This window comes from Sycon ciliatum, chromosome 4, assembly GCF_964019385.1.
Source record: "Sycon ciliatum chromosome 4, ocSycCili1.1, whole genome shotgun sequence".
Classification (NCBI taxonomy): Eukaryota; Metazoa; Porifera; class Calcarea; order Leucosolenida; family Sycettidae; genus Sycon; species Sycon ciliatum.
In genome coordinates, this window is record NC_088646.1 from 42,062,848 (window position 1) to 42,089,575 (window position 26,728).

Genomic DNA, 26,728 nt, shown 5'->3' on the forward strand with positions numbered 1-26,728 from the left:
ACACACACACACATAAAAGGACACACAAATGGACACACACACACACACTCTCTCTCTCTCGCATAGGCTCAGACACAGACACAGGCACACATGCAAAATTGATCGGCCTGCGCTAGCGTAAGTCGGTCAGAAATAGAAAGATGGTGATAAAAAATTCATTTTAAATAGGATGGTAAAGTTGTTCAAAAGCATTACTGTGGATATAGCGTGAACACGTGTAAGAGTTGTTTTCAAATTCTGAACATCAAATTCACAGAATTGCCGGCCTAACATAAACACACTGGTGAAAAATTGATGAATTTCAAAACCTAATACACTTTTGCCTCAGCTGCTGCCGACACTTAAAAACGAAAACAAATTGCAAATTGAATGTATTGTCAGCAAGCACCATGTGAAAAGGCATTTTAAAGAGAGGTGCTTGACGTCCAGAACACCAGGAAAAATGAATGAAGAGTATGAATGGGTGTATTGAAAAGGTGTTGATTGCATGCATGCATTGCAAGCAACTGAGCTGCTACATATTGGCACCCTGCTGAGTCCCGAAGATTTGATATACTGCTGAGAGAATTGCCAATCAAGTTATAGTACGATGATGCCACTAGCAAGGGAAGAGAAATGCCAGATGGTGTGCCACCAGTAAGGGAAGAGAGATGGCGTGCTACAAGTTGCAGTACACAAACACGCCGGATATGACACATCCGGGTCGGCTAAAAAACAACAAAATGGATGTCGGAAATCAAAACAGGAAAACTGAAAACAAAAATTATTGCTCAAGTGATGGAGAAGTGGGGCAAAGAAGGCGAGTACATGCAGTCACGCAGCAGAATACGAATGCACATGACGCTGCAATGGCCATGACCAAGAACAATCGGAGGAGAGGAAGACGAGAATGACACACACACACACCGGATATCACACATGCAGGTCGGCTAAAAAACAACAGCAAGGATGTCGGAAATCAGAACAGGAAAACTGAAAACAAAACTGATGGTTCAAGTGAAGGAAAGAGGAGAAGTGGGGCAAAGAAGGCGAGTACATGCAGTCATGCAGCAGAATACGAATGCACATGATGCTGCAATGGCCGTGACCAAGAACAGTCGGAGAAGAGGAAGACGAGAATGACACGCAAGGGGAAAACAAAGTCGAGAATGACATGCGAGGGGAAAATGAAGACGAGAATGACATGCGAGGGGAAACGAAGACGATAATGACATGCGAGGGGAAAATGAAGACGAAAATGATATGTGAGGGGAAACGCTTACATGATAACTTCAATGTTGCAAGGAGAGAAACATGTGGCTGTGCGTCATGCAGTGATGACCATGGCGAATGGATTCGAAGTGGAGATGTTGAGCATGGCGAATGGATTCGAAGTGGGGATGTTGAGCATGGCGAATGGATTCGAAGTGGAGATGTGAAAAGCAATCGTATTCACTTGCTCTCTCCTAGCAACGAAATGCACTGAAGTCCAGCTTGAAAATGCAGAAAAGAACATGGAAAACACAGATGTGGTGAGTCAATGGTTGAAGGAGTGAGAGAGAAAGAGAGAGAAAGATAGGGAGAGGGAGAGGGAGAGGGACAGGGAGAGGGAGAGAGAGGTTTGGTAATGGAGCGAGGAAAAGCTGAAGCAAGAAATAATGTACAGCATAAGACGGTGATATCGAAGGTTTCAACTTAACTTTTTAGCAAGACAAACTTGGCGTTTGACTTTGCACTCCGTCAGGCGAAATTACTGGTCAGTCGGCGTCACGCATTTTTCACAAAAATTTGCGTTTCACCTGCTGGGAGAGTATGCGTGTACTCGAGTCTCATCCTGAGCCCGTTTTTTTCTTCTTTTTTTCAGCTCTAGTATAGCTGTATTTTTCATTGCAAAGCCGTCCTCGATTGTTGTGTTCGTTGTTCAAACGAAGTGGACATTCAATCATGAAGGCAGAGGACATAGGAGCCTGATTGGAGTTTCTCGTGGCATAGGACGGCCACACAGAGACACTTTGGGATTTTCTGAATATAAAATACCGTACGCACGATGCTGAGATCAATTTGTGCGATATCAAATTGTTTGTGATCTACCACATCGAGCAGAATGGGATCCAAACACAAGCTTACCGACGGTTAGGCTGCCGACCTGAATGGACAAATGATCCCTGGCTTCACCAGACGCCAGAAGTCGGAGACCATGTTCTTTGCCGCGACGTCCATCTCCAAAAAGAACTCCTTCTTCGCCGTGAAAAGGCTTGAAATACTCAATATTCAACCGAGATTCGCGGACTCGCGCTTTCTCGGATCGATTAATTTCCTGTTGGAACAGTTGCAGGGCAGCTTCCCGCCACTGTTTCAACAGGCGATGGCTCCAAAGCAAGCCTGGAACAAGCCATATCGAGGTTGCAAGCCACCCCTCTCAGCAAAAATTCGAAGAAATTTGAAATTTCAGTGGTGGAAGATATACTATGAAGAGAATTTCAAAAAGTATGTTTCGCGGAGCGATCGCTCAACCTACGTCATTCAAACTTTGCAGGATGGTTCAGACGTACATGCTAGGCATGGAACCACAGGCGATGATGCCATAGCTGACACACAGAGTAACACACACAGCAGATTCGTGTGCACAGATACTAAATTAGTGGACGTCGTCATCTTCTTCCTGCTGATCTCGAATGTACTATGACGTGCTATTTCGCCTGACGCCGATGCAAGTGCAATTCAGTGATGAAATTTGCAATGTGATGAGGGTTAGCACACGGGATGTGAGCTTGTATAACGTCGACAGGTCGTACCGTATTTTAGAGAGTAACAGCCGTACTTTAAACACGAGTAATTCACACCAAAAACATCAGAAACAACAGGGCGCTTTATACTATGATGGTGAAAGTGACGGTGATAGTTTAGTTGTGTGTTCAGTACATCAGTACATCAGTACATCAGTACATCAGTACAGCAGCACAGCAGTACAGCAGTACAGCAGTATAGCAGTACAGCAGTATAGCAGTACAGCAGTACAGCAGTACAGCAGCACAGCAGTACAGCAGTACAGCAGTACAGCAGTACAGCAGTACAGCAGTACAGCAGTACAGCAGTACAGCAGCACCTCAGCACAGCAGCACAGCAGTACAGCAGTACAGCAGCACAGCAGTACAGCAGTACAGCAGTACAGCAGTACAGCAGTACAGCAGCACAGCAGTACAGCAGTACAGCAGCACAGCAGTACAGCAGTATAGCAGTACAGCAGTATAGCAGTACAGCAGCACAGCAGTACAGCAGTACAGCAGTACAGCAGTACAGCAGCACAGCAGTACAGCAGTACAGCAGTACAGCAGTACAGCAGTACAGCAGTACAGCAGCACAGCAGTACAGCAGTACAGCAGTACAGCAGTATAGCAGTACAGCAGTACAGCAGTACAGCAGCACAGCAGTACAGCAGTACAGCAGTATAGCAGTACAGCAGTACAGCAGGTTTTCATGAAGGGTATCATCAGTAGATGGATTAGGCGGTATGGTCGCTTTGCCCCCCTCCCCCCCCCCCCCCACATTGCATTGTGTGGGAGAAAGTAATTTTGAAAACGGGTGTCATTCAGTTGTTCGTTGCTGCAGCCTATATTTTCTTTTCCTGGCTAAATGTTGTGTAACATGGGAGAAGAGTGCAGTGTGGAGTGGTAGAAGAGTGCAAAGTGGAGTGGTGAAATGGTGGAGTGGTTCAAGCTAGAACCCTGAACACGTAGTGAGTTTATCATTGTGCTGACACAAATCCACGATTCGTGTTCCAACTGCTTTCCCCGACATTCCATACAGTGAAACATTTCTACAACTTACCCTGATGGAAAGGCAAAGGTTTCCGACAATTCCACTGGTCACTCTTCTACACTGCCTCGACAGAAGTTCTGGGTCTTCTGCATCGTGTGATGATACAGGCATACACGCACCATCACACACATGCACATAGGCACACACATGTACACACACACGGACATACATGCACACGAACACACACACACACACACACACACACACACACACACACGCACACACACACAAGCACGGAAACATGAAAACACGAAAACATGATAAGCGGCTTAGCCCCTTGTGACCCCACTGACCACACACGGTTTCATTATCGTCTGTAAAGAAGTGGATTTGACAATTTCGGTCTTCCTGGAAAGGTAGGGTGTGAGGAAGGAGTTTTTGATTGCTCCGATCAACATACCATAGCCCTTCAGCCTTAGTGTATGATACAGCGGGCATACATGACCTACTGGTACGGCGGGCATACATGACCTACTGGTACGGCGGGCATACATGACCTACTGGTACGGCGGGCATACATGACCTACTGGACAGTCAACAGATACACGGTTGGTGGACAAAGGGTTGGACGGACCAAGCTTTAGTTTGTGGCCTCCCGCTTCGCTGCACTTGCAGATAAGGTCGACGTCTTCATCAGAGTTTGAGGCAGACCCTTCAGCACTCAACAAGACGCTGAACAAGACGCTCGTTCCAATTCAGGTCATGATACTTCGTTTTCAAGAGATCCATGCCTCCAGGTGGCAGGCGATGACGGCAAACTACTGAAGTAGCATTTTTCAAGTACACTGTAACGACCTTCCAGCGAGATAGGGTAAGCAGTTCCGCACCTTCTTTCCTTGGCAAGCGCTTCGCTGATTTTGTTGGTGTTTTCAGACCCGCTACCTTCGCAGCAACATGCGCCACAACTAGAGCATTTTAGGAGATTGAGAACACGTTGTTCTTGCCATTGTCAACTTCAGCATTTCGAATTCAGAAGAGATACCAGGATTCTTTTACCCGAGCTTGCAGTCTGGATAAATGCCCATGCGAACGATGTAGGCCGGCACGAATTCCAGAAGAAAGATACCCGCTCTGGGGCGAAATAGTGCGGAGCGCGATGAATTTGTTTGGTGCGGAAGACAGCTCCGAGACCACCACGGCTTCAGTAACAAGTAGACATTGCGCAGGAAGGGTAGCACCCATGTTCGAACACAGAAAACAGCGATTCCGACAGTCTGACTAAGACGAGCAAGTCTCCTTGACTGCAAGTGATTCTTCCAGCAGCCACACTGTCATGCTCAGAATTCCTGGGGGAGAAGAGAGGGAAAAGGGGAATCCCCCCCCCCCCCAAACTGGTCACTTTATCCAGTCGACAGCCGTGTCTGTCCAGTTGGGTTGGGATAATATTTAGATTGCAGAAACCGGTTAATACGAGATGGATTTAGAACAGTTTAAACATGCTTATTAACATTCTGATTCGATGTTTTCTGATTCCTAGAACCCTAATATTGGTGGTAAATGCACACCTGGCAATAAGGCGGCAAATACACGCCTGCCCACACACGCTCTCTGTAGGTCGCAAAGTTTCTCTGGCACAGAGCTCTCCTTCTCACCACCACCACCGCCACCGCCACCGCCACCACCAGCACCAGCACCACCACCACCACCAGCACCACCACCAGCACCACCACCAGCACCTCCACCACCATCAGTTCGCGAATGGCGCCTAGTCGATGCATGGTTAGTGGTATCCGACATAGCAGGTTGGTACATCAGGTAGCGCATGGCGCAAAGCAGTTGACATAGCAACGACTTAGCCAGGTGTGTATTTACCAGTATATAAATCAACCGTACATGTAAGTACAAGTACAGGTACAGGTCCAGTGGAGGGTTCAACAGCATACTTGTACTAGAAAACCACAATTCTCTCGCTGATTAATGCCTCTAAGATCACCTTGTGATTATGAGTTATACATACATACATACATACTAGAAAACCAATACCACTATATCGAGTTCAATTGTTCACGTCACGTCAATTGTTCACGTCACGTCAATTGTTCACGTCTCAAATCGTTATAGACTCAATGTTGACATAGCTATTGTGGTCAAGGAAGGCATACACACACACACACACACACACACACACACACACACACACACAGCACACGCAAACACACACACACACACACACACACACACACACACACACACACACCGGGACTAAAACAAATACACACATACACGCACACACATAATACAAACATACAAACACACAGACACAGACACACATACACGCACACGCATACAGACACAGACACACATGCACACACACACATGCACACTTCGCAGAGAGTCCCACTGGACACAGACACAAACGCTGGTCGGTAGAAAGCCACCGGTCATTGGTCAACACAATCACTACTGAAGCACCATTACCAACTAATATAGCATTGGCTGTCCTTCATACCACTAACATGACGTGTATTGTCAGCAGACAACCGCCATGCTGGATTAAGAGCGTATTAAATACTTCACAAGGCAATGTCAGCTGCTAAGTGTGTCATTTCATTAAATTTTTAAATCATCACACAATCTCTCAGCTGACACTGTTATAGCCGCTAGCATGTCCCACTCATTACAATGTGCCGTGCTGAAACAAACACATCTCGTACCTTGCTGTACACAATTACAGGTGTGTAGTCTGTTCGAGGCGGCTTACTGCCACGTATAGAACTGTCATAGGAGTCTTGATCCGAGGCTAGTCCAACACTTTCAGCAGTGGGGTTGGCTAAGACTCGTTTTGGTTCAACATCCTAGGCAGCAGAGAAAACATAATGTATGTGTGTTTGTCCGTGTGTCCGTATGTGTGTGTAAGTGTTTAGGTGTTGAATAAATCTCCCCCATGACGTGATACAACCCAGGTGGCATCATGCGAGTACACGGCAGAAAGGAACGAGACACAGCAGAAACAGACACAGATAATACTCAAGGAACAAACTAGTGCATCTGTGTGTGCACGTGTGTGTGTGTGTGTGGGGGGGTGTGTGTGTGTGAGAGAGAGAGAGAGAGAGAGAGAGAGAGAGCCATAGTTATTGGAGAAGCCGTCTAGGCTGGATGATTTCAGTTTTTTCGCAGTTAGAATTTCAGCAGTGGTTAATTTAAAGTCCACTTCCATCAGTAATATTCTGGCTGCTGGAAGAAACAGCTAATCAGAGGCACAGTGTCAAGTTTTAATCTCTCTTGGAGTCAATACATTTTGGTGTGATCATTTTTCACACTTACACATTCAGCCTGAGTCAACTGACGTTCATGGTAGCCATGGGGGATTAGCCACAAATATAGACACATGGACACATGAACAAACGGTCACACAAACAGATCGACACGCACACAGACACACACATCGAAAAAACGGACAAACAGACACACACAAAGTTCCGCACAAACACACACATGCACGAACGCAAGCACGCACACACGCATGCACGCACGCACACACACACACACACACACACACACACACACATACACACCCACAGGTTCCAACATGCCAAAGCAAGCAAGAAGTGATGAGTACAGCTAGAGACATTTGATATCACAAGTAAGACAGAGGAGATTGAATCTCGACATTGATGAACATATACGGAATGCTTTTACTATAGTTAACTCGTATACGGAGCAAATAATCAAGTTAGGATTAAAAAGGACACATTGGTCCTAACTATGAGCCATTATCCCACACTACATTATGGTCAGCAGTCAGAGTGTGCCATAACTGAGCACAAAACTGACAGGGCTACTAAGACATTCAACGACCTGAAATCTAGCTTCAACCCATGTCCAGCGCGCAAGCCAGCAGCCTTCAAACTTGGTAGGGTCAAGGTTAATTTAAAAAAAAGGTACGACCAAGTCATACGTCGGCATCATAACTGTTTCTTTTAGCGTAGATTTATTCATGGTGTCGCATTATAACTACTTCTCTTAGTATGAATTATTCCTTGTGTGTTTGTGCTCATGCATGAGGGCAACGTCAGACAATGAGCAGTCAATAGTCAGTCACTCGCATCAAATCTAGTCGAACAGGAATTTGAATCAGTTATTTCACTCCCAAAGGGTTATGGGTGTGTCGGAGTACTACCACACAGCCTGGGCATAGTGTGACCGCTGTCACCAGACACTACACGTCTAAGAAGACAAGTTGATATAGCATGACACTTTAAAACACATGCCTTAGAAGACAAGTTGACATAGCATGATACTTCAACATATGTCTTAGGAGACGAGTTGACATAGCATGGCACTTTAACACATGTCTTAGGAGACGAGTTGAAATGGCATGGAATGTCAACACATGTCTTAGAAGTTGACAAAACGCTTCAAACCCCTCTCTGGCACACTGTACCGACTTATCAAAACATCCTTCTTTCCCTGTGGATTTGCATATGTGTGTGTGTATGTGTGTGTGTGTGTGTATGTGTGTGTGTGTACGTGTGTGTGTACGTGTGTGTGTACGTGTGTGTGTGTGTGTGTGTGTGTGTGTGTGCTTTTAAACAGCTGTGTGGTGGATACCAGGCTAAAATTAGTGGCGGTCAATTCATCAGCCTTACAAGCTGTTGAATGGTGTAATCCCACCACAAGTTGCTATGTCTAACATAGCTGTTCGCTATCATCGCTTCCGCGATGGGCATGTCTGAGGTCTGAGGTGTGCTTTACAGCGCATGGAGGAGGAGAGTTTGTATATAGTAGATCACATAGAGTTAAAGGGGAAGTTAAGGCAAAAATTAAAATTTCACCAGTTGTAGTCTTCGGGGTGGTGAGTCGAATGGTCTTGGTCCGAGAAAGCTGAGACGCTCCCTTCCTACTTGAATCCCAATCGAACTCGCGCACTTCCACCGAAACTGGGTGACTGCGCCCTACTAGATGGGGATTTGTATGCAAAATGTCACTAAAAGCGCCGTTTCGTTCTTATCCCCTTTAGCGCGAGCGTCGTACTAGTACGACGCACATGAGTTGCATGCCCCACGGCCGTCGTACTAGTACGACGCGCGCTGTACACTGTACACTGAACCTGCATCTCAGTCGTGGGGTCCGTGTTGAGTCCATAGTGACTTGTTCAAACTATCGTAACTCACTCAATACTTGGTCGATTCTCACAATCGAAACATGTATCTGCAAGAGAAAACTCTCAGCTGGCGATAGAAACAATTGCCGAAGCGATGTGACTACCGGTTGTTGAGATATGCGACTCGACACGGCAAATTTCAACTCGATTTTTTTGCGCAGTCTGCAGAACGCGTATTTTCCATCATGGATCATTTGTGCGCTACCTGCTGCCATGGAAACAATATTCAAATGATGGTAGTGGATCCCGTGAGTCCTCACAAAAAAATTGAGCTCGATACGAGCAAGGAGACCGAAATGGCAGCTGAATATTTGAGCTTGGTTAGTCTTGGCCGTGCTCAAGTCTGTCGAGCGCGTGGATGAAGTTTGCCAGACTGTAGCACGGGGTTTTGGTTTCGCTCCGAGCTAGGTTTGACACCAGTTTGTCACACGTCTCAAGACCTTTCCAGGAAGCTCAAGATCGTGGAATTCGTCCAAGGGAAGGTAAAGTTATCGATCCTTGAGCAGCTAGTACTTTCATGGGAAAATGCGACTTTTACAGGTGTTGTCGTGGGGCGCGCTCAGGTAGCGTCGTGCTAAAGAGGTTATAAAAGCAAGGATGACCGCGATTGGCCCATATGTTGTAGTCTTTTGGACGCTGAGTCGACTGGTTTTGGTCCGAAAAGGCTGCGATGCAGCGTTCCTCCTTTATTCCCAATCGAACATGGTTGAACAAGTGGTCACGTGCTCCTGCGTACACCAGTCAGCTGGTCACCGTGCCTGCAGGGTACAACTTACTAGCCTGTTTGACCTTTTTTTGGGTGCAGTCCTGTCACTGGAGTTGAACCTTGGTGTGAAAGTTGTCGCCTGCTGGCGTGGTGACCAGGTGATTTGGGCACCCAGGAGCACGTGACCACTTGTTCAACCATGTTCGATTGGGAATAAAGGAGGAACGCTGCATCGCAGCCTTTTCGGACCAAAACCAGTCGACTCAGCGTCCAAAAGACTACAACATATGGGCCAATCGCGGTCATCCTTGCTTTTATAAGAACGAAACGGCGCTTTTAGTGAGATTTTGCATACAAATCCCCATCTAGTAGGGCGCAGTCACCCAGTTTCGGTGGAAGTGCGCGAGTTCGATTGGGATTCAAGTAGGAAGGGAGCGTCTCAGCTTTCTCGGACCAAGACCATTCGACTCAGCACCCCGAGGACCACGACTGGTGAAATTTTAATTTTTGCCTTAACTTCCCCTTTAAAGAGTATGGACGTTATGTACGCAGGGTAAGTCGTTAGTGTTATGCCATGCCTCGACTTTCCCAACACATCTCAAGTGATGACGTAATCGCATAACACCAATACATGTATGTCTACATCCACCCTTTTGTACCACACGAGCGGAGAGATGCATATTTACCTAGGTAATGTAAAACCGGAAAATTTCGGTGGAGATATATTTTGGTAACTTCGGTGCGGGTAATTTTAGCCTAAAATAAAACGCACCGAAAATGCATGCCTGCAATACGGAAGACTGATTTACCGAAATGTTCGCGCCAACGAACCGTTGACTTTTGGGAAATGCCGAAAATACTACACCACTGAAAATTCCCGGTTTCACAGTACATACACGACCACGCCATGCACTGTTCTGCAAATGTCAAACCAGCTGTATGAACCAGCATAGCTCATCTCCATGGAGACAAAGAACACTGCAGAACGCAAACCTTTTTGGTCAGAAAGACTTCCGTATACACTGGCCCTGCGACGGCTGCTGGTAGCGATGCTGCTCGAGCTTCTTCCTCCGACTGGAACACAGGAGTGGTTGCACTTGTTCCAGCCGATGACACACTCGCGTCAGTGATTGGAGTGGTGGCGGATTTGTAAGCGGCGGTGACAGTGGTTGACTTGGGAGTGGCGGCCAGGTTGGTGTTGGGTGTGCTGACCATGCTGGTGGTTGCAGCAGCGGTCATCAAATCATCCTCTCCAGCATCGTTGGCAAGACAGAGCTGAAAGAATAGCAAAAGGCGGGCAATGTTTACAAACTCGGATGGAGAGCCGAGGATTAAAATTTTAATAGAAACGACCCAAAGTTCCCAAGCTACCCGTAGTTATCCAACACTGGCAATCATAAGCATGATATGGATGAGTCATAAGCATGATATGGATGAGTCATAAGCATGATATGGATGAGTCATAAGCATGATATGGATGAGTCATAAGCATGATATGGATGAGTCATAAGCATGATATGGATGAGTCATAAGCATGATATGGATGAGTCATAAGCATGATATGGATGAGTCATAAGCATGATATGGATGAGTCATAAGCATGATATGGATGAGTCATTACATACAACAGTTAGCACAATGATGATTGCTGTCGTACTGACATTCAACCACCTGACGTTCATGAGGCAGATTTGGTCGTGTGATAGATTAGATCATGCGACCACTAAGGTCGAGTGAAAGGTTAGGTCATGTGACAGCTAAAGTCATGTGACAGCTAAAGTCATGTGGTAGCTTACTAGTAGGTCAGTTGACATATTAGGACATCAATAGGTCATGCGACAGCTAAGGTCATGTGACAGGGTAGGTCATGCGACAGGGTAGGTCACGTGACAGGGTAGGTCATGTGACAAGGTAGGTCATGCGACAGCTAATATCATGTGACAGGGTAAGTCGCATACACTTACGTCATGTGGAGCCATATAATCATTGTCGGCTGCACGTTCAACAGCGGCATCTGGGATCCTGTTGGGGCGATGAAGAGACAGCTCCTGAACACACCACACCACAACACAGTAGAGTAGCAAGCACATGAAACAAAGATCATAAAGGGTTTGCTGCCTTCAAAGAGAATAAATAGCAAGCAGATTTTCGACTTCGTCGCCAGATGACGTGTACTTGAATTTTCGCGATTCATGTTGTCGCTGCTCAATCAAACTATGTTCTAAAGCAGAGAACTTCACACCACTGGACAGCTGAGTTCAAAACCTTTCCAGTGGTGGATTGTTTGTAAAAGATCTTCCGCAAATCACCGGAGTTATGAGTGCTTGTACAATGATTAATACACTGCATAGAAATAGATCGAGATATCTTGTCATCTGGCGCCCGGGTCACTTTACAAAGCGACATATCTCATCATCAGCAATGTTAGGGTTACCAGACACTGAGGAACACTAACATACCAGTACCTCATTGCCAGAGCCAGGTGGAGTTGCCATGGCACCCGTAGATGATGGCACAGTGCTGGTAGGGTGTGCTGTGAGCTCTATATTGTCGTAGTTGTGACCCTGGGATGTATGCAGTGCTGATGGCTGAGCACTGCTAGCGGCTGCAGTAGATTCCTGTATAAACACACACCACACGCAAACACACACACCACACGCAAACACACACACCACACGCACACACACAAACACACACACCAGGCAAACACACACACACACACACACACACAAACAAACACACACACCACGCAAATACACACACACACACACACACACACCACACGCAAACACCACACGCACACACCACGCAAACACACACCACGCAAACACACACCATGCAAACACACGCAACGCGAAACACACCGAGAAAGTGTTACATATTGCAGTGTAAGTACAGAGGCAGAGAACTGAGGAGGATGTGTACAAAACAAGGCCGGTCGAGGTGGCTCGAAGCAGAGTGCTCAATGCACAAACGTGCAGAGCAGTACACACACACAACGGAGGCGAAAGGCTGTGTAGCTGTAATTTCAAGTTTCACACATTTCAGCGATCATCGCCAGGAGCGTAGCTGGTCCCCCTTTCGTGTGTGTGTGTGTGTGTGTGTGTGTGTGTGTGTGTGTGTGTGTGTGTGTGTGTGTGTGTGTGTGCGTGTGTGTGTGCAAGGCCGCATAGGTGTAGGATGGCTGGTGCATGTCATTCATGGTCATTATGTGCATGCTGAACCTAGGTCGAAATTTTAGGGGGGGGGGGGGGGGGGGCTACGGGCCTGTTACACAATGACATTTGACATTTAGGACATTCAGGACATTCAGGATATTCAGGACATTCAGGAGGATGCGTATGTACCTGAGTGGAGTTGGTGGCTGTAACCGATGAACTAGAACCATGCTTGACAGACTGGTAACGCATCCCGGTGCCAGATGTAGGTCTGTTGTTTGCTGACCTCTCACCTGCAGCTTCCAGAGCTCCTGCATTGAACACACACACACACACACGCACACACACACGCACACACACACGCACCAACAAGTAAGAAAACACATAGACACAAATACAGACGCACACACACACACACACATGCATGCACACACACACACACACACGCACACACCAACAAGTAAGAAAACACATAGACACAAATACAGACGCACACACACACACACACATGCATGCACAAGGTTACAGTACTGCTGAGTCACCTCTGCAATAGCAAAGAAGACGTGGTTACAAGCGACCGTTGACGTGTGCATAGTGTGCATACGCATACATAGTGTATCCATCCCAGTGCTTGCTCACCTGATCTCTGATGCTGGAGACTAACTCCATCCTTGTTATGATGTACCACCACCATCAGGCAGACTATGAGAACGAGTGCGGCCAATAGTACTGCAACGCCAACGCCAATATACAGACCAACCATGCTGGCTTTCGCCGGTGGGGCAACATCAGTTCCGCTTGGCGAGGAACTGATCATAGATGGTTGTGATCCTTCACTGCTCGGTGATGGCTTACCGTCTGACGACGAAGAAGCTATATAAGGAAAACAGTGAGACACAGCGGCGTGTAAAAAAGCGATGAGGTGATAACTGTTTCAGAATTACGAACAAGAGGACGAGCTGAATCGACACGTGTGATGGCTTTACTGTACATGGAAGAATAAACGAATCTTGCAAGTAAACTACTAAGGCTATGATGGACAATCAAACAATAAATGATTTCCCAACATTTCCGGATCAGAACACAGTAAGCGGGAATTACCGGAGCATACTGCCGCATCTCCCACCATCATGCCTTCGGGAGCTGCTCCTTTCAGACATTGCATTTTGACAGCTGGGGCAGTGCAACAGCCAATAGTGCCACCACATACACGCCGCCCCCCCCCCCCCCCCCCTCCCTCTCCCCTTTCAGGACATTCTCCTTTGTGTCACTACTGCACACTAGCTGTGTGTATTTGTATTAATGGATTATCCCCAGGCCTTAGCCAAATTCGAGGGAGTCTCCGTCGACAGCTTATGAAGAAGAAAAAGCCAAAAAGATAGTAAATAACGGAAAAGGATAGAAAAGACACGGGCGATAGTAATTTAACCCAGCGCTCTATGACAAGGCTTCTCCAAGTGGAATGAATCGTAACACCTGCTCAGCTGCCTGTCAGCCTGCATGTGAGTGAGTGAGTGAGTACATGGGCAATACCGGCTCTGTTACATGTCACCATGGAAACGCAGTTTGAATATCTACCAGCTGGTATTGTCCTTCAACGCTCATTGCCGCCAAACACCTTCTTCATAGGCGGTAGCCATAACAGTTAGTACGCTACGCATTTACAATTTACATTCACGTGCTCTGTGACTGCCTTGTATTCACGGTTACTTCCGTGTGTTCATTGTAAGTGCATGTTCATGCATATTGTACTGTACATACATTCTGACTGCAGTGTCTATTGTACTGTACATACATTCTGACTACAGTGTCTATTATACTGTACATACATTCTGACTACAGTGTCTATTGTACTGTACATACATTCTGACTACAGTGTCTATTGTACTGTACATACATTCTGACTGCAGTGTCTATTGTACTGTACATACATTCTGACTGCAGTGTCTATTGTACTGTACATACATTCTGACTGCAGTGTCTATTGTACTGTACATACATTCTGACTGCAGTGTCTATTGTACTGTACATACATTCTGACTACAGTGTCTATTATACTGTACATACATTCTGACTGCAGTGTCTATTATACTGTACATACATTCTGACTGCAGTGTCTATTGTACTGTACATACACTCTGACTGCAGTGTCTATTATACTGTACATACATTCTGACTGCAGTGTCTATTGTACTGTACATACATTCTGACTGCAGTGTCTATTGTACGGTACATACATTCTGACTGCAGTGTCTATTGTACTGTACATGCACTCTCGGACTACACTGCTACTTCTGCAGAGGCGTTCTGACAGCAATAAATCTACTCCAAGTGTTGTATTATGTACTCCGAGTGCCGTATATGTATCCCAGAGAGCCATATCTCTTGTATACACATTGTGCCCTCCGTAAATACACCATGTCTGTTGTAAATATATCGCATCCTCTCTGTTATTACATCACATGTGTGATATGCACCTGTCTCACATTCATTGGTACTGGGATATGTAGAGAAGGACGGTAGACAGAAAGGCATATTAGCTAAACATAAACACACTGAATACTTACCATTGTTACCTGGCATGCTGGTCATCCGAGGTACAGTGGTAGTTGGTCTTGGATAAACTGTGTATAGAACAGGTATACTAAGTAGTGTAGAATTGTGTGGAGACAGGGCAAACTCGTACAGGCCATCCTTGAACGGGACTGACTCATTGAACACACTGTAACTACAGGTGTCTGACTGGTTTGTACTAGGAATGTTAACGCACTCGACTTTGTACGGCCGAAACCAAACACTTAAGTTGACCAGGTAGCTGCGGAGATGGTCTGTGGGAAGGATATTATTCGAGCTGTTGTTCACCATGAAGAATTCGGAGCGATTCTCGGCCAGCTCTGCTGCAACAGTGTCAGCTGTGGCGCAAAAGAAAGAAATGGAAGATAGATAGATAGATAGATAGATAGATGGATAGATAGATAGATGGATAGATAGATAGATAGATAGAGAGAGTGAGTGAGTGAGTGAGTGAGAGAGAGAGAGAGAGAGAGACGAAGAGATAGACAGAGAGAGAGAGAGAGAGAGAGAGAGAGAGAGAGAGAGAGAGAGAGAGAGAGAGAGAGAGAGAGAGAGAGAGAGAGAGAGAGAGAGTGGTTGCTTTCGTGAGGGGGTTAGTTATTTAAAACATGACTGGAGACAAGCTTTTAGCTCTCTGAACTGATTACTGCTTGCATCGAAAGTCTTGGGAATCACACACACACACACACACACACACACACACACACACACACACACACACACACACGCGCGCGCGCGCGCGCACGTCAACATGAATAAATACACACGCGCGTATCTCACCAAGAGATTCGGAAAATGTGTAGATGATCCGCTCAGCAGATCTGATGGCAAATTTCCCTTCTGGTAAAGACAGATTAGCCAGCAGGTAAAGTGTATTCTGTGTGAACACACGGTGCACCCTCCACTCTGAATCAATCAAGCTGAAAACAGTGACGTTTGAACTCCCAAACCCTTCGCCAGTAACGTACATATTTAGCTTGTCGACGATGGATTCACCTGTACAAAGGGCAGTCCAGAGCATTACAATCCGTCATGTGATTAGGTGAGTATTACCTGTACACAGTTGTGGTATTGAACAGAATGATCAAATAACAGGATGAATTTCATTATTCGTGGAGTGAATGGATATTCGAGTAATTGCAGGAACTGGCAGAAATCGAGAAATAATCATGGGGTATACATTTGCAGATTGTGCACTCAAAGTGCAGGCATGCTCCACATGCATATTCACATACAAACAGTTGCATGGGGCATGACACGAACAGCTACTGTCTGCACAAGATCTCCTTAGCATCTGATGAGTCTCTGCAGCATAGCGCAGTGCTGTTGATGCACTGCGCTATGCGTGTAGCTGGACAACACTCTTGACTTGTGGGGGCCAGCTTCCACTCAATGCACTGCTCAGCCTTCCCTATAGAGGGTATTACCTGATCAGTTGATACGCTTTGGCAAAGTGGCAGCACAGCGCTGCACTTGCACTAGCAATTGAAGCTGCATACATAGCGGGGGTGACCGTGAGGTTGGCAGGGGAAACAAACTGTTCACCCATTTTGTCCGTGTTCCATTATTGCACTGTCATACAAAATAGAACGTACGTGCGCAGCGAGGACCCGGAATGGAACATGTGGCGGCACTTTCGTCGCGTGAACCCAAAAATTGAATTATACAAGTAGGGTGGTGCATTATCAGAGTAAGGGAGTAAGGGAAGGGGGGGGGGGGAGAGCGCTGCCCCCCCCCCCCCCCTTCTCTAGAACTCTGAAATATCACCAGAGCTAAGCAGAGTGATCCCGGCAGCAAACAGAGACCCTCAAGTACCTTCATCGGCTGGATATGTGCTGACGAGCTTAGTAAGCAACAAATATAAACTGAAGATAGAGGACGTACTGTAGCATAGGCGGCAGATTAAACCCAATTGACATGCTCGTGCACTAGAAATAGCAATAAATCATCAGCAACAAACATCGCATTCCGCATTGTACTCTTTGCAAAACCAGTGTCCAGGCTTTCTAAATGCCATTAAATCTTCCACACTGTTTCGCCAGTGTTAACATCATGGCCACCTCGATGTGACTACTCCCCAGTTTGCCTGTTTTTCACGTCAGTCTGTATACACCCTGATCAAGCAGTCAAGGTATACCAGGCTTGGTCTGCAATAGAACACAAGTTTTCATATCCTGGGAATTGGTCAGTCAAACAGAATGAGAATGTGTTAGGATGAGACCATATCACTTACAGCTGTGTGCGGGTGTGCTGATAAAATAACCGGGTCTACACACACACCGGTCTTCACCAGGTACCGCCAACAAGTTGTAAATGCTATTGCAGTACCCTGTAGCAATGAACACAGAAGCACATTAAACTGCAACAATGAACAGAGAAGCATATTACACTGCAGAAAAAAACAACAAATATACTGCTGTCTGGGTTGACAACACTGGTAACACCAATTGAGCAGTGCCCGTATTGACAGAATTTGAACTTGCTCTACATACTATTGTGATAGCATGTCTCCTATCGACGGAATTCTACAGTCAGTGATGTTGTGCAAAGCAGACCATGATATCTGTTCGAATACACACACAGAGTCAATAGTATTGTCTTAGGAGCCGGTGAAATAGTTTTTTGTCGTCCCTGGAATGAACATCTTTCATTTGAGGGCAGGTGGTTTCAGCTAAAATCTCAAGTCGACTGACGATGTTCATTCATATCAATTTACATGCTATTTTCGTCGTCCAGCATAGAAAGCTGTGTTCATTTTGGAGGGTGGGGAGGGGTCCGAGTACAAAGTGAACCATATTCGTTTCAAGGACGACTAAAAACTATCACTCTGATCAATGTGATAGAAAACAACTACTCAGATTGCTGAGTCCATTGTGTGTGGAAATCCTGAGCAGAATTTATCACACGCATACATAGAGTACGTCACTTGATGCTAGCAGAGCGGGGCACTTACAGGATACGCAGATTGTGGGACGTGCCGCGGTGCAGGAGTCTTGATGTGTTGTGTTAGTAGATGGTCGGTAGGTAGTGCAATGAGACCCATTAGTGGCGTTGGTGTATACCGGTATGTAGCTGACGTTGTTGTCATGCAAGACTTGCGATGTGTTCAGCAGTTTTGAGGCACAGCTGAGTTGCTGCCCGTCTGTAGACAATGGCCGACCACCATATTGTTGATAGCACGTCTGGTTTGCATGATCTGCTGAGAATGAGATGCTATGGTATGTATACATGTGTGAGTCACACACTATAGAAGCTGCTTGTGTATCTACAGCCACAAACAAGAGTAGAACGGATATCCAATCATGTCGTCTCAGACAGTGACATACTTCACGCAGTGTTCCAACTAAATGCACTGCAGCAATCAGTAAAGAACCTACATTACGAAAGGTACGAAGACTGTAAACTAAAACAACTAACTTCAAGAACATGAGAACAAAGGAAGATATAGAAAACGAGCACGGCAGGACAGTGTGTAGATTACTAAACTATTCATGCTCGGATATGGTACGATGCACATAGAGAGTGTGCTCAGGTTACACACTCAGACATGAATGGTGACAACATGTGAATGCATAAGGCCGGGGCATAGAAAGGTCAAACACTGACCTGGATTGGACATCCGTAACAGTGGTCAGCTACGGCTAGGCTATAGCATACAATGCATGTAACAGCCATGAATGAGTCTCAGTCGACCTACCAAGCATGACCAGCACTAATGCACTGGACTACAACTATCAAAACAAAAGAAAGACCGGAATATTCTAGAACAAATCTAACATACCTCCCTCACGAACGAAGAGTGATAACAGCATCTGAGTGAGTCTAAGAAAAGAAAGTGCAAATAACGTAGCAATGAAGTGAACCAACAGACTGCAAGTAGTGTTCACTCAGTACCTTCGACTTCAAGGGGCACAAGCCGATGGACAGCTCGCTTGTAGAATCTCTCAGCCACCTTGACCTTCACTACTCGAACAATACCATCCTTGCCGGGATAGACCTCTGTCACACGCCCAAGCGGCCAGTGTGACCTTGCTGTGTGCTCGTCCATCACAAGCACAACGTCTCCTTCCTGAACGTTACGCTGCTTCTGTAACCACTTCACTTGAACGTTCAGCTTTGGGACGATTTCTTTTAGCCAACGCTTCCACACATCGTCGATGATACGCTGTACGACCTCCCATCGCTTCCTTGGGTGAACTTGCGTCTCTGTAGTTATGTTGACTTCAGCGGCCATTGTAGAATTGGCATGTCCAACTAGGAAATGCTGTGGTGTCAATGGCTGAAGGTCCTCAACATCTGACGTCATGGTGCAGAGAGGACGACTATTGATGAGGTCTTCGGCGTTAACCAGTGCCGTGTGTAATTCCTCGTCTGTCAAATCAGCTCTGTACAGCACACCCTGTAGCACTCTTTTCATGGATTTGACCATCACCTCAAACACACCGCCGAAATGAGGCGCCCTTGGTGGGTTGAATGCCCACGAGATGCCACGTGACGTCATCTCCGCGGCAAGCCTGGAGTTGTCCAGTGACTTCACAGCTGCTCTCAGTTCTTGATCTGCTGCGACGAAGTTGGTACCGTTGTCGGACACCATCTTTTGTGGCACTCCGCGGCGCTTAGTAAACCGGCTCAGAGCTAGCAGGAAACCGGCAGTATCTAGAGAGTAGACGAGCTCAAAGTGACATGCTCTGGTCAGGAGACAGGTGAAGACACATACATACCGCTTGGCCTGAGATCGACCACGACCCTGGCGTGTGTGGAATGGTCCAGCATAGTCCACTCCGACCTTCGCAAATGGTTGTTGTGGTCCAGACGTTCTGAAGTTAGGAAGCGGTGCCATTGCTGGTGTTGCCGTCTTGACGTAGCGCTTCCGACAGAGAATGCACTTGCTCCTGTGCTCTTTGACTGCTGCCTTGCCTTTGACTATCCAGTATTCACCAGCGAGCAGTGATAGAAGGTGGTTCGTACCGACGGCATGATTGGCGTTCGCATCGGCTGCTGCGATGATTAGCTTTGTTGTTCTGTGACTTCTCGGTAAAATCACTGGTGTCCGAATGCCGGGTGGTAGATGGTGTGCTGTGCGAAGTCTCCCATTGACTTGAGAACACCAACGCCACTAGTGGCGTCTAGTACTGGTTGAAGCTTTTGTAGCGGTGAGGATGCTGAGAGGCCCTTGCCTCCTGTGACATCTGCAAACGTTCTGCCATAAACCTCTCGCTGAGCCAAGCTGATCCATACACACTTAGCACTCCATAGCTCGGACACTGTCAACTCTGGCACGGAGACGTTTCTCCCAGTTGGTAGAGTTATGGACTTGGTCGCAATCTCAGGACTGGCGGCTTGCGTGCTGCGTCGCCTAGCATTGTTGACGAATCGTCGACACCATGCGGTTATCCGTACGAGGTGATCCCAGGAGGAGAAGTGGTCTGGATGAAGACGGCTTGTGGGCAGTTCTTGCGTAGTGGCCACCATCGTGATCTCTCGTTTCAATTGACCTGGAAGCTCTGGTGGCGGCACGATGTGCTTACTGGGCCATGTGGAGGTGGGCTTGGACAAGAAGGCTGGACCTGTCCACCATGTTGCATCATCGGCCAGCTGCGTCGCACCAACACCTCGACTTGGCATATCAGCAGGGTTGACTGTGGTGCTGACGTGACACCATTGACTTGCATTACTGAACTCTTGGATCTCCGAGATGCAGTTTCCGACTTCGATCTTGAATTTCCTGCTGGGCGATCTTACCCAGTACAACACATTCATCGAGTCAGTGTAGAAGTACTGCCGTGATACAGGAACATCAAGTGCCTCACCCACTGAGCAGCTCAACCGAGTGCCTAGCACTGCACCTTGCAGTTCCAGCATGGGGATGGTCTTGCGCTTGATAGGTGTTGGTCTTGCCTTGGCGAGCGCTAATGTCACCTTTGCAGTCCCGTCATCACGCTCTTGTCGGGCGTACGTCACGGCGGCGTAAGCTGATGCAGACGCGTCTGTGAACGTGTGGAGTGTCAGAGGCTGATCTGAACTGATCTCGGTGAAGCATCGGCTTGCCTTCACATCTCTCAGACTTGGGAACTCTGAGAACCATTGCTTCCACTCTGATGCTTGATCACTGTCCAGAGGATCATCCCAGTCTGTTCCACGGATGCAGGTGGCTTGGAAGAGAATGCGACTGCGGATGGTGAATGGACACAGCTGTCCTCTGGGATCAAACAGTCGGCACATTTGACTGAGCACTCCTCGCCGTGTGAACTGGACGTTGCTCGGTTCTGGATAGATGAATGTGAACTGGTCATCATCTGGCTCCCAGGCGACTCCAAGAGCCTTGTGAGGAAGAGGTGGCAGTTCACTGCTGGCTATGGTCATCATCTTGTTGCTGGCTCGATCTTCCAGTGGGATGGAATCCAACACCGCTTCCGTATTGCTCATCCACTTCCGCAAGTGAAAACCACCACGCTGTGTAACTTGTTGAAGGTCACTCCGAGTGACGATTGCAGATTGTACTGACGGTAGCGACATCAGCAAGTCGTCCACGTAGAAGTTGTCATCAATGGCCTTTGCTACCTCGGCGCCAGCCTCGCTGCTGAATTTCTCTGCCGTTGCTTTCAGTGCTCTTCCTGCGAGGTAAGGTGATGCACGCATGCCGAATACAACCCGGCAGAACTCAAAGAACACCACTGGGTCCTGTGGTGACTCACTCCACATGAACCGATGGTACTTGCGATCCGTCTCGCGCAGCTCGACTTGTAAGAACATCTCAGAGATATCTGCGGCGAGTGCGATCGGCTGATGACAGAAGCGGAGTAAAACTTTCACCAAGTCACTCTGCAACTTCGGACCGGTGTGCATGAGATCGTTGATGCACTCTCCGTGCACCTTGGCTGAGCCATCAAACACCACGCGAACTTTTGTTGTGGCCTTGTCTTCTCTGATTACAGGGAAATGAGGCAGAATCCACTGGTCGACACCAGCAGCCTGAACTGCGGACGTTGATACTGTGTGAATGTAGCCCTTCTTCAGGTAGTTCTGAAGCACTTCTGAGTAGCGCAGCTGTACAGTAGGATTTTTCTGGAACAGACGGTGTAGCGAGCAGAGCCGCTTCCTGGCGTACTGTTCCGATCTCTGCTGAATCTTTGGCTTGCTACCGTCGCCTCGCCATGGGATGCCGACAACGAACCGTGTGCCGTTGTGGTGGAGACTTTGCACGGTCATTGCGTCAGCCTCACGCTCATCCGGAGTCAGGTAGGATGATGTGCTCTTGGCCTGCATGCCAACGCTCTCGAGGTCCCAGAACTTGTTGACGGTGTTTATCAGTGTACTGTCACTTACAGCCAGTAGTGATTGTTCCGTCATCTCTGATGCGCTGTCAGTCGGACCTTCGCCGAACAATACCCAGCCCAACGGTGTCTTCCTGGCAATTGGACCTCCCTCACTGCAGAATCGTTCGGCAAGTGAAATGTGCAGCTGCGGCGCATTGAGACCAATCAACAGATCCACTCTGGACTCGTTGCTTGCAGGTACGACGTCACTGAGATGCGGCCAGCGTTTCAGTTCCTCTGTCCAGTCGAAGGCTGGGACGGGACGCATGATGCGCGGAAGCATCCACACTCTGACGGTTGTTGACGACTGGCCATCAGCGTGACATAGTTCAGCTGATGTATAATGCTCCAGACGGAGCTTCTCTCCCCCCAGAACAGCGGTATCCAGCGGGACGTTAGCTTTCGTTGTCTGTAGCCCGAGCTGGCTGACGAGTTCTGTGGTTATAAAGCTGCAAGAAGATCCTGAATCCAGGAAGACGTTAGCTTTCCTTGACCCTGTCGGACCCTTTGCGGTGGTGGCAACAGTCATGAACGCGACAGACTTGGGCTCGATGGTAGTGCCACATGCAGTCTGGGTGTGTGCTGTCTTGTCAGCTGCTGATGCCTCCGTGCTTGTATCCTGGCAAGTAGCTGAGTGGTCCTTGCTGTGTTGACTATTGGCTCCGGTTGTCCGTTGGTTCAACTTCGTGTAGTGTAGCAGGCGATGATGTGGCCTACTACAGATGCCGCACTTGGACTGCTTGCATGACTTTGCCTTGTGGCCTGGGCCAAAGCAGCAGATGCAGACGGGCTTTGGTTTGATGAAGTCCCATCTCTGAGGGATTGTCAACTGCTTGAATTCTCGGCAATAGCTGAGTGCATGGTCTTTGTTGCAGTATATGCAATCGTTGCGGCTGTCTGGGCTCTGGCCACTAGTAGTTGCTACAAACGTACGGTCGGGCCGCTTGCCAAACTTGGCTCCACCACTACTTGGTCGCTGTTCAGCCAGCTCGGCGCCACTCATTCGTTCTTCGACCTGGCGCAGACGCTGGACTCTCTTGAGCAGGTACTCTGAGAAGGCACCAATGTCGCACTGCGAGTCGTCGTGCTTTTCCATAAAGCGTGTCAACACTGACTTGGGTACCTTCTGCGTGACACTTAGGTACAACTCTCGCCCTGGTGTGATGCCGCTGGCGCTGAGATTGATGAGTGCATTCCTCAGCTTCACGGCAAAACTCTTCAACCCGTCGAGGTCTCGCTCATTGACGAGTCGCGGCGCTGACATCAATTCTTTTTCATACCGGTCGATGTCCCGTGTTGGCCCGCCATACCATGCATCTAGCTCATGCAGTGCGGCATTGTAGGCACCAGGACCATCCACAATTTCGGCAATCAACTCATAGGCGTCACCACCTGTCAGCGCTTCTCGCAGACGTGCAAACTTGTGCCCCTCTGACAAGAATGCATCGTCGTCGATGAGTTGCTTAAAGCGCTGCTTCCACCGGCTGTAATCGTTTGTCTTGCCACTGAATCTCGGCAGCTCTAGTGGTCTCAAATGCTGTCTGGACAGCATGCTGTTGTAAATCTGCAGCTGCTCTGGACCAGACAATACTGCTGCAGCGGGTGCTGGCACTGTGGTAGCTGCTGCTGACTTCTGTGCCCTGTGACTGGGTCCCTGCACAGAACTGATGGGTGCAAAACTGGACTGCACAGTCACTGGTTTCCAATTACTGGGTGTGACACCACATGTAACACTAGTACTAGTAGTAGTGGCCACACTGTATGATCTGCCAACACCAGGCCCCAGGTGTGTATTCACTGATGCTGTCACTGGCTGGGTCATGGCAGGTAAGCCATATCTTACTCCTGCCAGTCCTGGTCTGATTGAGCTCACTGGATTGTAGTTCAATGCACTTGGCCCTGGGCCAGGGTTGAGGCTGCTGCGGCTCACCTGAGTGGCTGGATGAATGGTAATCTGCCTCTGGCTCTGGTGACTGGAAGGCTGGGGCCGACTTGGCTGAGCTTGCACAGGCGGCTTAGCCAGTACACGACCTGTACTGTTCACACCTTGGTGATGATCCCAGGACACAGAAGCGATCGAGCTGTGGTCGTCAGGAACACTTCCTGTGCCCTGCGCACCTACTGCAGCTCCAGAGCTATCCACACGGTCTACAGGCACAGGCACTGAACCGAGTAAATCTGCCGCCGCAGTTTGTAGATCCACACTGTTACTCAACTGAACCTTGCTGAGGTCAGGCAAACTCTGAGCGCCATTCTCCGGGCCTTGCTGATCTAGATCGCCTTCTTCCTCCGGACGAGGATCTGCGTCAAAGCCAGCACGACTAAGCGTGACAGCTCCTTGTCTGGGTTTACCAGCTCCGGTATCCAGATTGCTGAGCTCCAGCCTACGTAGAAACTGGGCATGACGCTCCAGCAAACTCGTCGTCAATCTTGGACTCTGAGTTTCCTTGCCTGCACTGGCGATTGGCATCATTGCCTCGGAGCTTGCAACAGAGTGCCGACTCCCAACGGAGGAGAGTTCAAGTGCAACAGCTGCCTTATCTGCTGCTAGGCGCTTCTGAATCACGCCTCTCTGCAACTCCAAGCGTTTCTTCGCCAGTTGCTCCGCTGTCTCCATCTCAAGTTGAGCCAGCTCCTCAGCCGCTTCGAATTCTTTCTCCGCGACTAAGACCTCTAGTTCAGCCGCTTTGCTGGACGTTCTCGAGGCCTTTGAGACACTGTCCCACTCACCAAGCCTAGAAGGCGGCCTACCCTTCGTAGTTCTCGAGCTAATTCTTTTCTCCGACATCGTCGGATCCGGCTCGAAGGACCAGAAAATGTTCCAACTAAATGCACTGCAGCAATCAGTAAAGAACCTACATTACGAAAGGTACGAAGACTGTAAACTAAAACAACTAACTTCAAGAACATGAGAACAACGGAAGATATAGAAAACGAGCACGGCAGGACAGTGTGTAGATTACTAAACTATTCATGCTCGGATATGGTACGATGCACATAGAGAGTGTGCTCAGGTTACACACTCAGACATGCATGGTGACAACATGTGAATGCATAAGGCCGGGGCATAGAAAGGTCAAACACTGACCTGGATTGGACATCCGTAACAGTGGTCAGCTACGGCTAGGCTATAGCATACAATGCATGTAACAGCCATGAATGAGTCTCAGTCGACCTACCAAGCATGACCAGCACTAATGCACTGGACTACAACTATCAAAACAAAAGAAAGACCGGAATATTCTAGAACAAATCTAACACGCAGAGTTATGATTTCTGCCAAGAGCTTTGTATAACACTTGTTCATACCTGAGACACTTTATAAAACCCGTTCTACATAAGTACATAAAGTGGAAAATCAAAAGCAAAGACGAACTGTCGCAAACCGAAAGTCAATATCTTACTAAACTCCATGTTTTGCTTGGCTTCCCCTCATTATGTGCTTTACATACCTTCGAGCGTCCAAGTTGAGTGGTCTGTTTCCTTGCGACATCCAGTTGTAGTGAGACTGGTGTGTTCAATGTTCTTACTAGTCTCGTCATCGTGTAACGTTCTACATTCTTTGTAGCCAAGGGACACAGCTCGTGCACCTATTCGTGGCGAATCCCTTCCCCTCATTGGAACTTTCCGCACCTGAGCCTTCCAAGTTGGAAGGTTGTTGGTTTGCGCTTCGTAGATGTGTTGGAGCTAGGTGTCAGGTCGTTGAATTTATCAGTATCCTCGTCAGTGTTGTGCCTTGTTGTCACACTATCTGACTGTATAATTAACCCTTTCATTGCCAAGGGGGTCAGAAAAATTTTTCTGAGTTGAGCCGAACTCAAATTTTTCATAGCTCAGCTGTATATCCACGGATCTTTACAAACGATGGCTCTCTGGAAAGATATCATGGCCAGGCAGACAGCTTTGAAGAGAAAATGCAGCGAAAATAGTCTTCCTAGTGAGGGCGACTGAGCGAAGTCCGTTTTCTGCATTTTCGTAGCATCTACACTTTCTCACGCGCGCGATCGATCACAGTGCAGTCAACTTTCAACACACGAAATTTGGACAAAGTTGGCCTGAAAGCCACTGAAAT

At 47.8% G+C, this 26,728-nt stretch overlaps 4 protein-coding genes across 6 annotated transcripts in view; all 4 read right to left on the bottom strand.

Annotated features, from left to right (window-relative positions):
- Positions 1-98: 98 nt before the first annotated feature.
- On the bottom strand, positions 99-18,624 carry LOC135816234 (uncharacterized). Of its 3 annotated transcripts, XM_065329642.1 has the most exons (13): positions 18,294-18,623; positions 17,574-17,669; positions 16,121-16,336; positions 15,334-15,678; positions 13,406-13,639; positions 12,956-13,077; positions 12,074-12,226; positions 11,573-11,656; positions 10,602-10,883; positions 7,063-7,080; positions 6,453-6,593; positions 3,808-3,884; positions 99-1,472 (listed from the first exon to the last, which is right to left on the bottom strand). In XM_065329642.1, exons 1-12 carry the CDS (start codon positions 18,568-18,570, stop codon positions 3,846-3,848), a joined length of 2,007 nt encoding a protein of 668 aa, XP_065185714.1. In that variant the 5' UTR covers positions 18,571-18,623; the 3' UTR covers positions 99-1,472; positions 3,808-3,845. The 3 variants fall into 3 exon arrangements, with proteins under 3 accessions (XP_065185714.1, XP_065185715.1, XP_065185716.1); XM_065329643.1 differs by lacking the exon at positions 7,063-7,080; XM_065329644.1 differs by lacking the exons at positions 6,453-6,593; positions 7,063-7,080 and having other exon boundaries at positions 18,294-18,624.
- A 599-nt stretch (positions 18,625-19,223) lies between these two features.
- Positions 19,224-20,180, bottom strand: LOC135813580 (uncharacterized). Its single transcript, XM_065326672.1, has one exon. It carries the CDS (start codon positions 20,178-20,180, stop codon positions 19,224-19,226), a length of 957 nt encoding a protein of 318 aa, XP_065182744.1.
- A 200-nt stretch (positions 20,181-20,380) lies between these two features.
- LOC135813581 (uncharacterized) lies at positions 20,381-23,752 on the bottom strand. Its single transcript, XM_065326673.1, has one exon. The coding sequence runs from the start codon at positions 23,750-23,752 to the stop codon at positions 20,381-20,383; it is 3,372 nt and encodes a 1,123-aa protein (XP_065182745.1).
- Positions 23,753-25,550: 1,798 nt separating this feature from the next.
- The window catches only part of LOC135813582 (uncharacterized), a 15,645-nt gene continuing 14,467 nt past the window's right edge, over positions 25,551-26,728 (bottom strand). Inside the window, exon 5 of the mRNA XM_065326674.1 lies at positions 25,551-25,554. Within this exon, the coding sequence (XP_065182746.1) occupies positions 25,551-25,554 (4 nt within the window). The remainder of the gene's footprint in view (positions 25,555-26,728) is intronic.

What these genes read in the sequence shown, in the direction of transcription:
- LOC135813580 (XM_065326672.1), bottom strand. Translation starts at nt 20,180, where the DNA reads ATGGCACCGCTTCCTAACTTCAGAACGTCTGGACCACAACAACCATTT.
- LOC135813581 (XM_065326673.1), bottom strand. Translation starts at nt 23,752, where the DNA reads ATGGAAAAGCACGACGACTCGCAGTGCGACATTGGTGCCTTCTCAGAG.
- LOC135816234 (XM_065329642.1), bottom strand. Translation starts at nt 18,570, where the DNA reads ATGTATACATACCATAGCATCTCATTCTCAGCAGATCATGCAAACCAG. An exon ending in TCCCACAATCTGCGTATCCT is followed by an intron (nt 17,670 to 18,293) that starts GTAAGTGCCCCG and finishes TCATTGCTACAG; the next exon opens with GGTACTGCAATAGCATTTAC. An exon ending in CTGTAATTGTGTACAGCAAG is followed by an intron (nt 3,885 to 6,452) that starts GTACGAGATGTG and finishes CACACGATGCAG; the next exon opens with AAGACCCAGAACTTCTGTCG.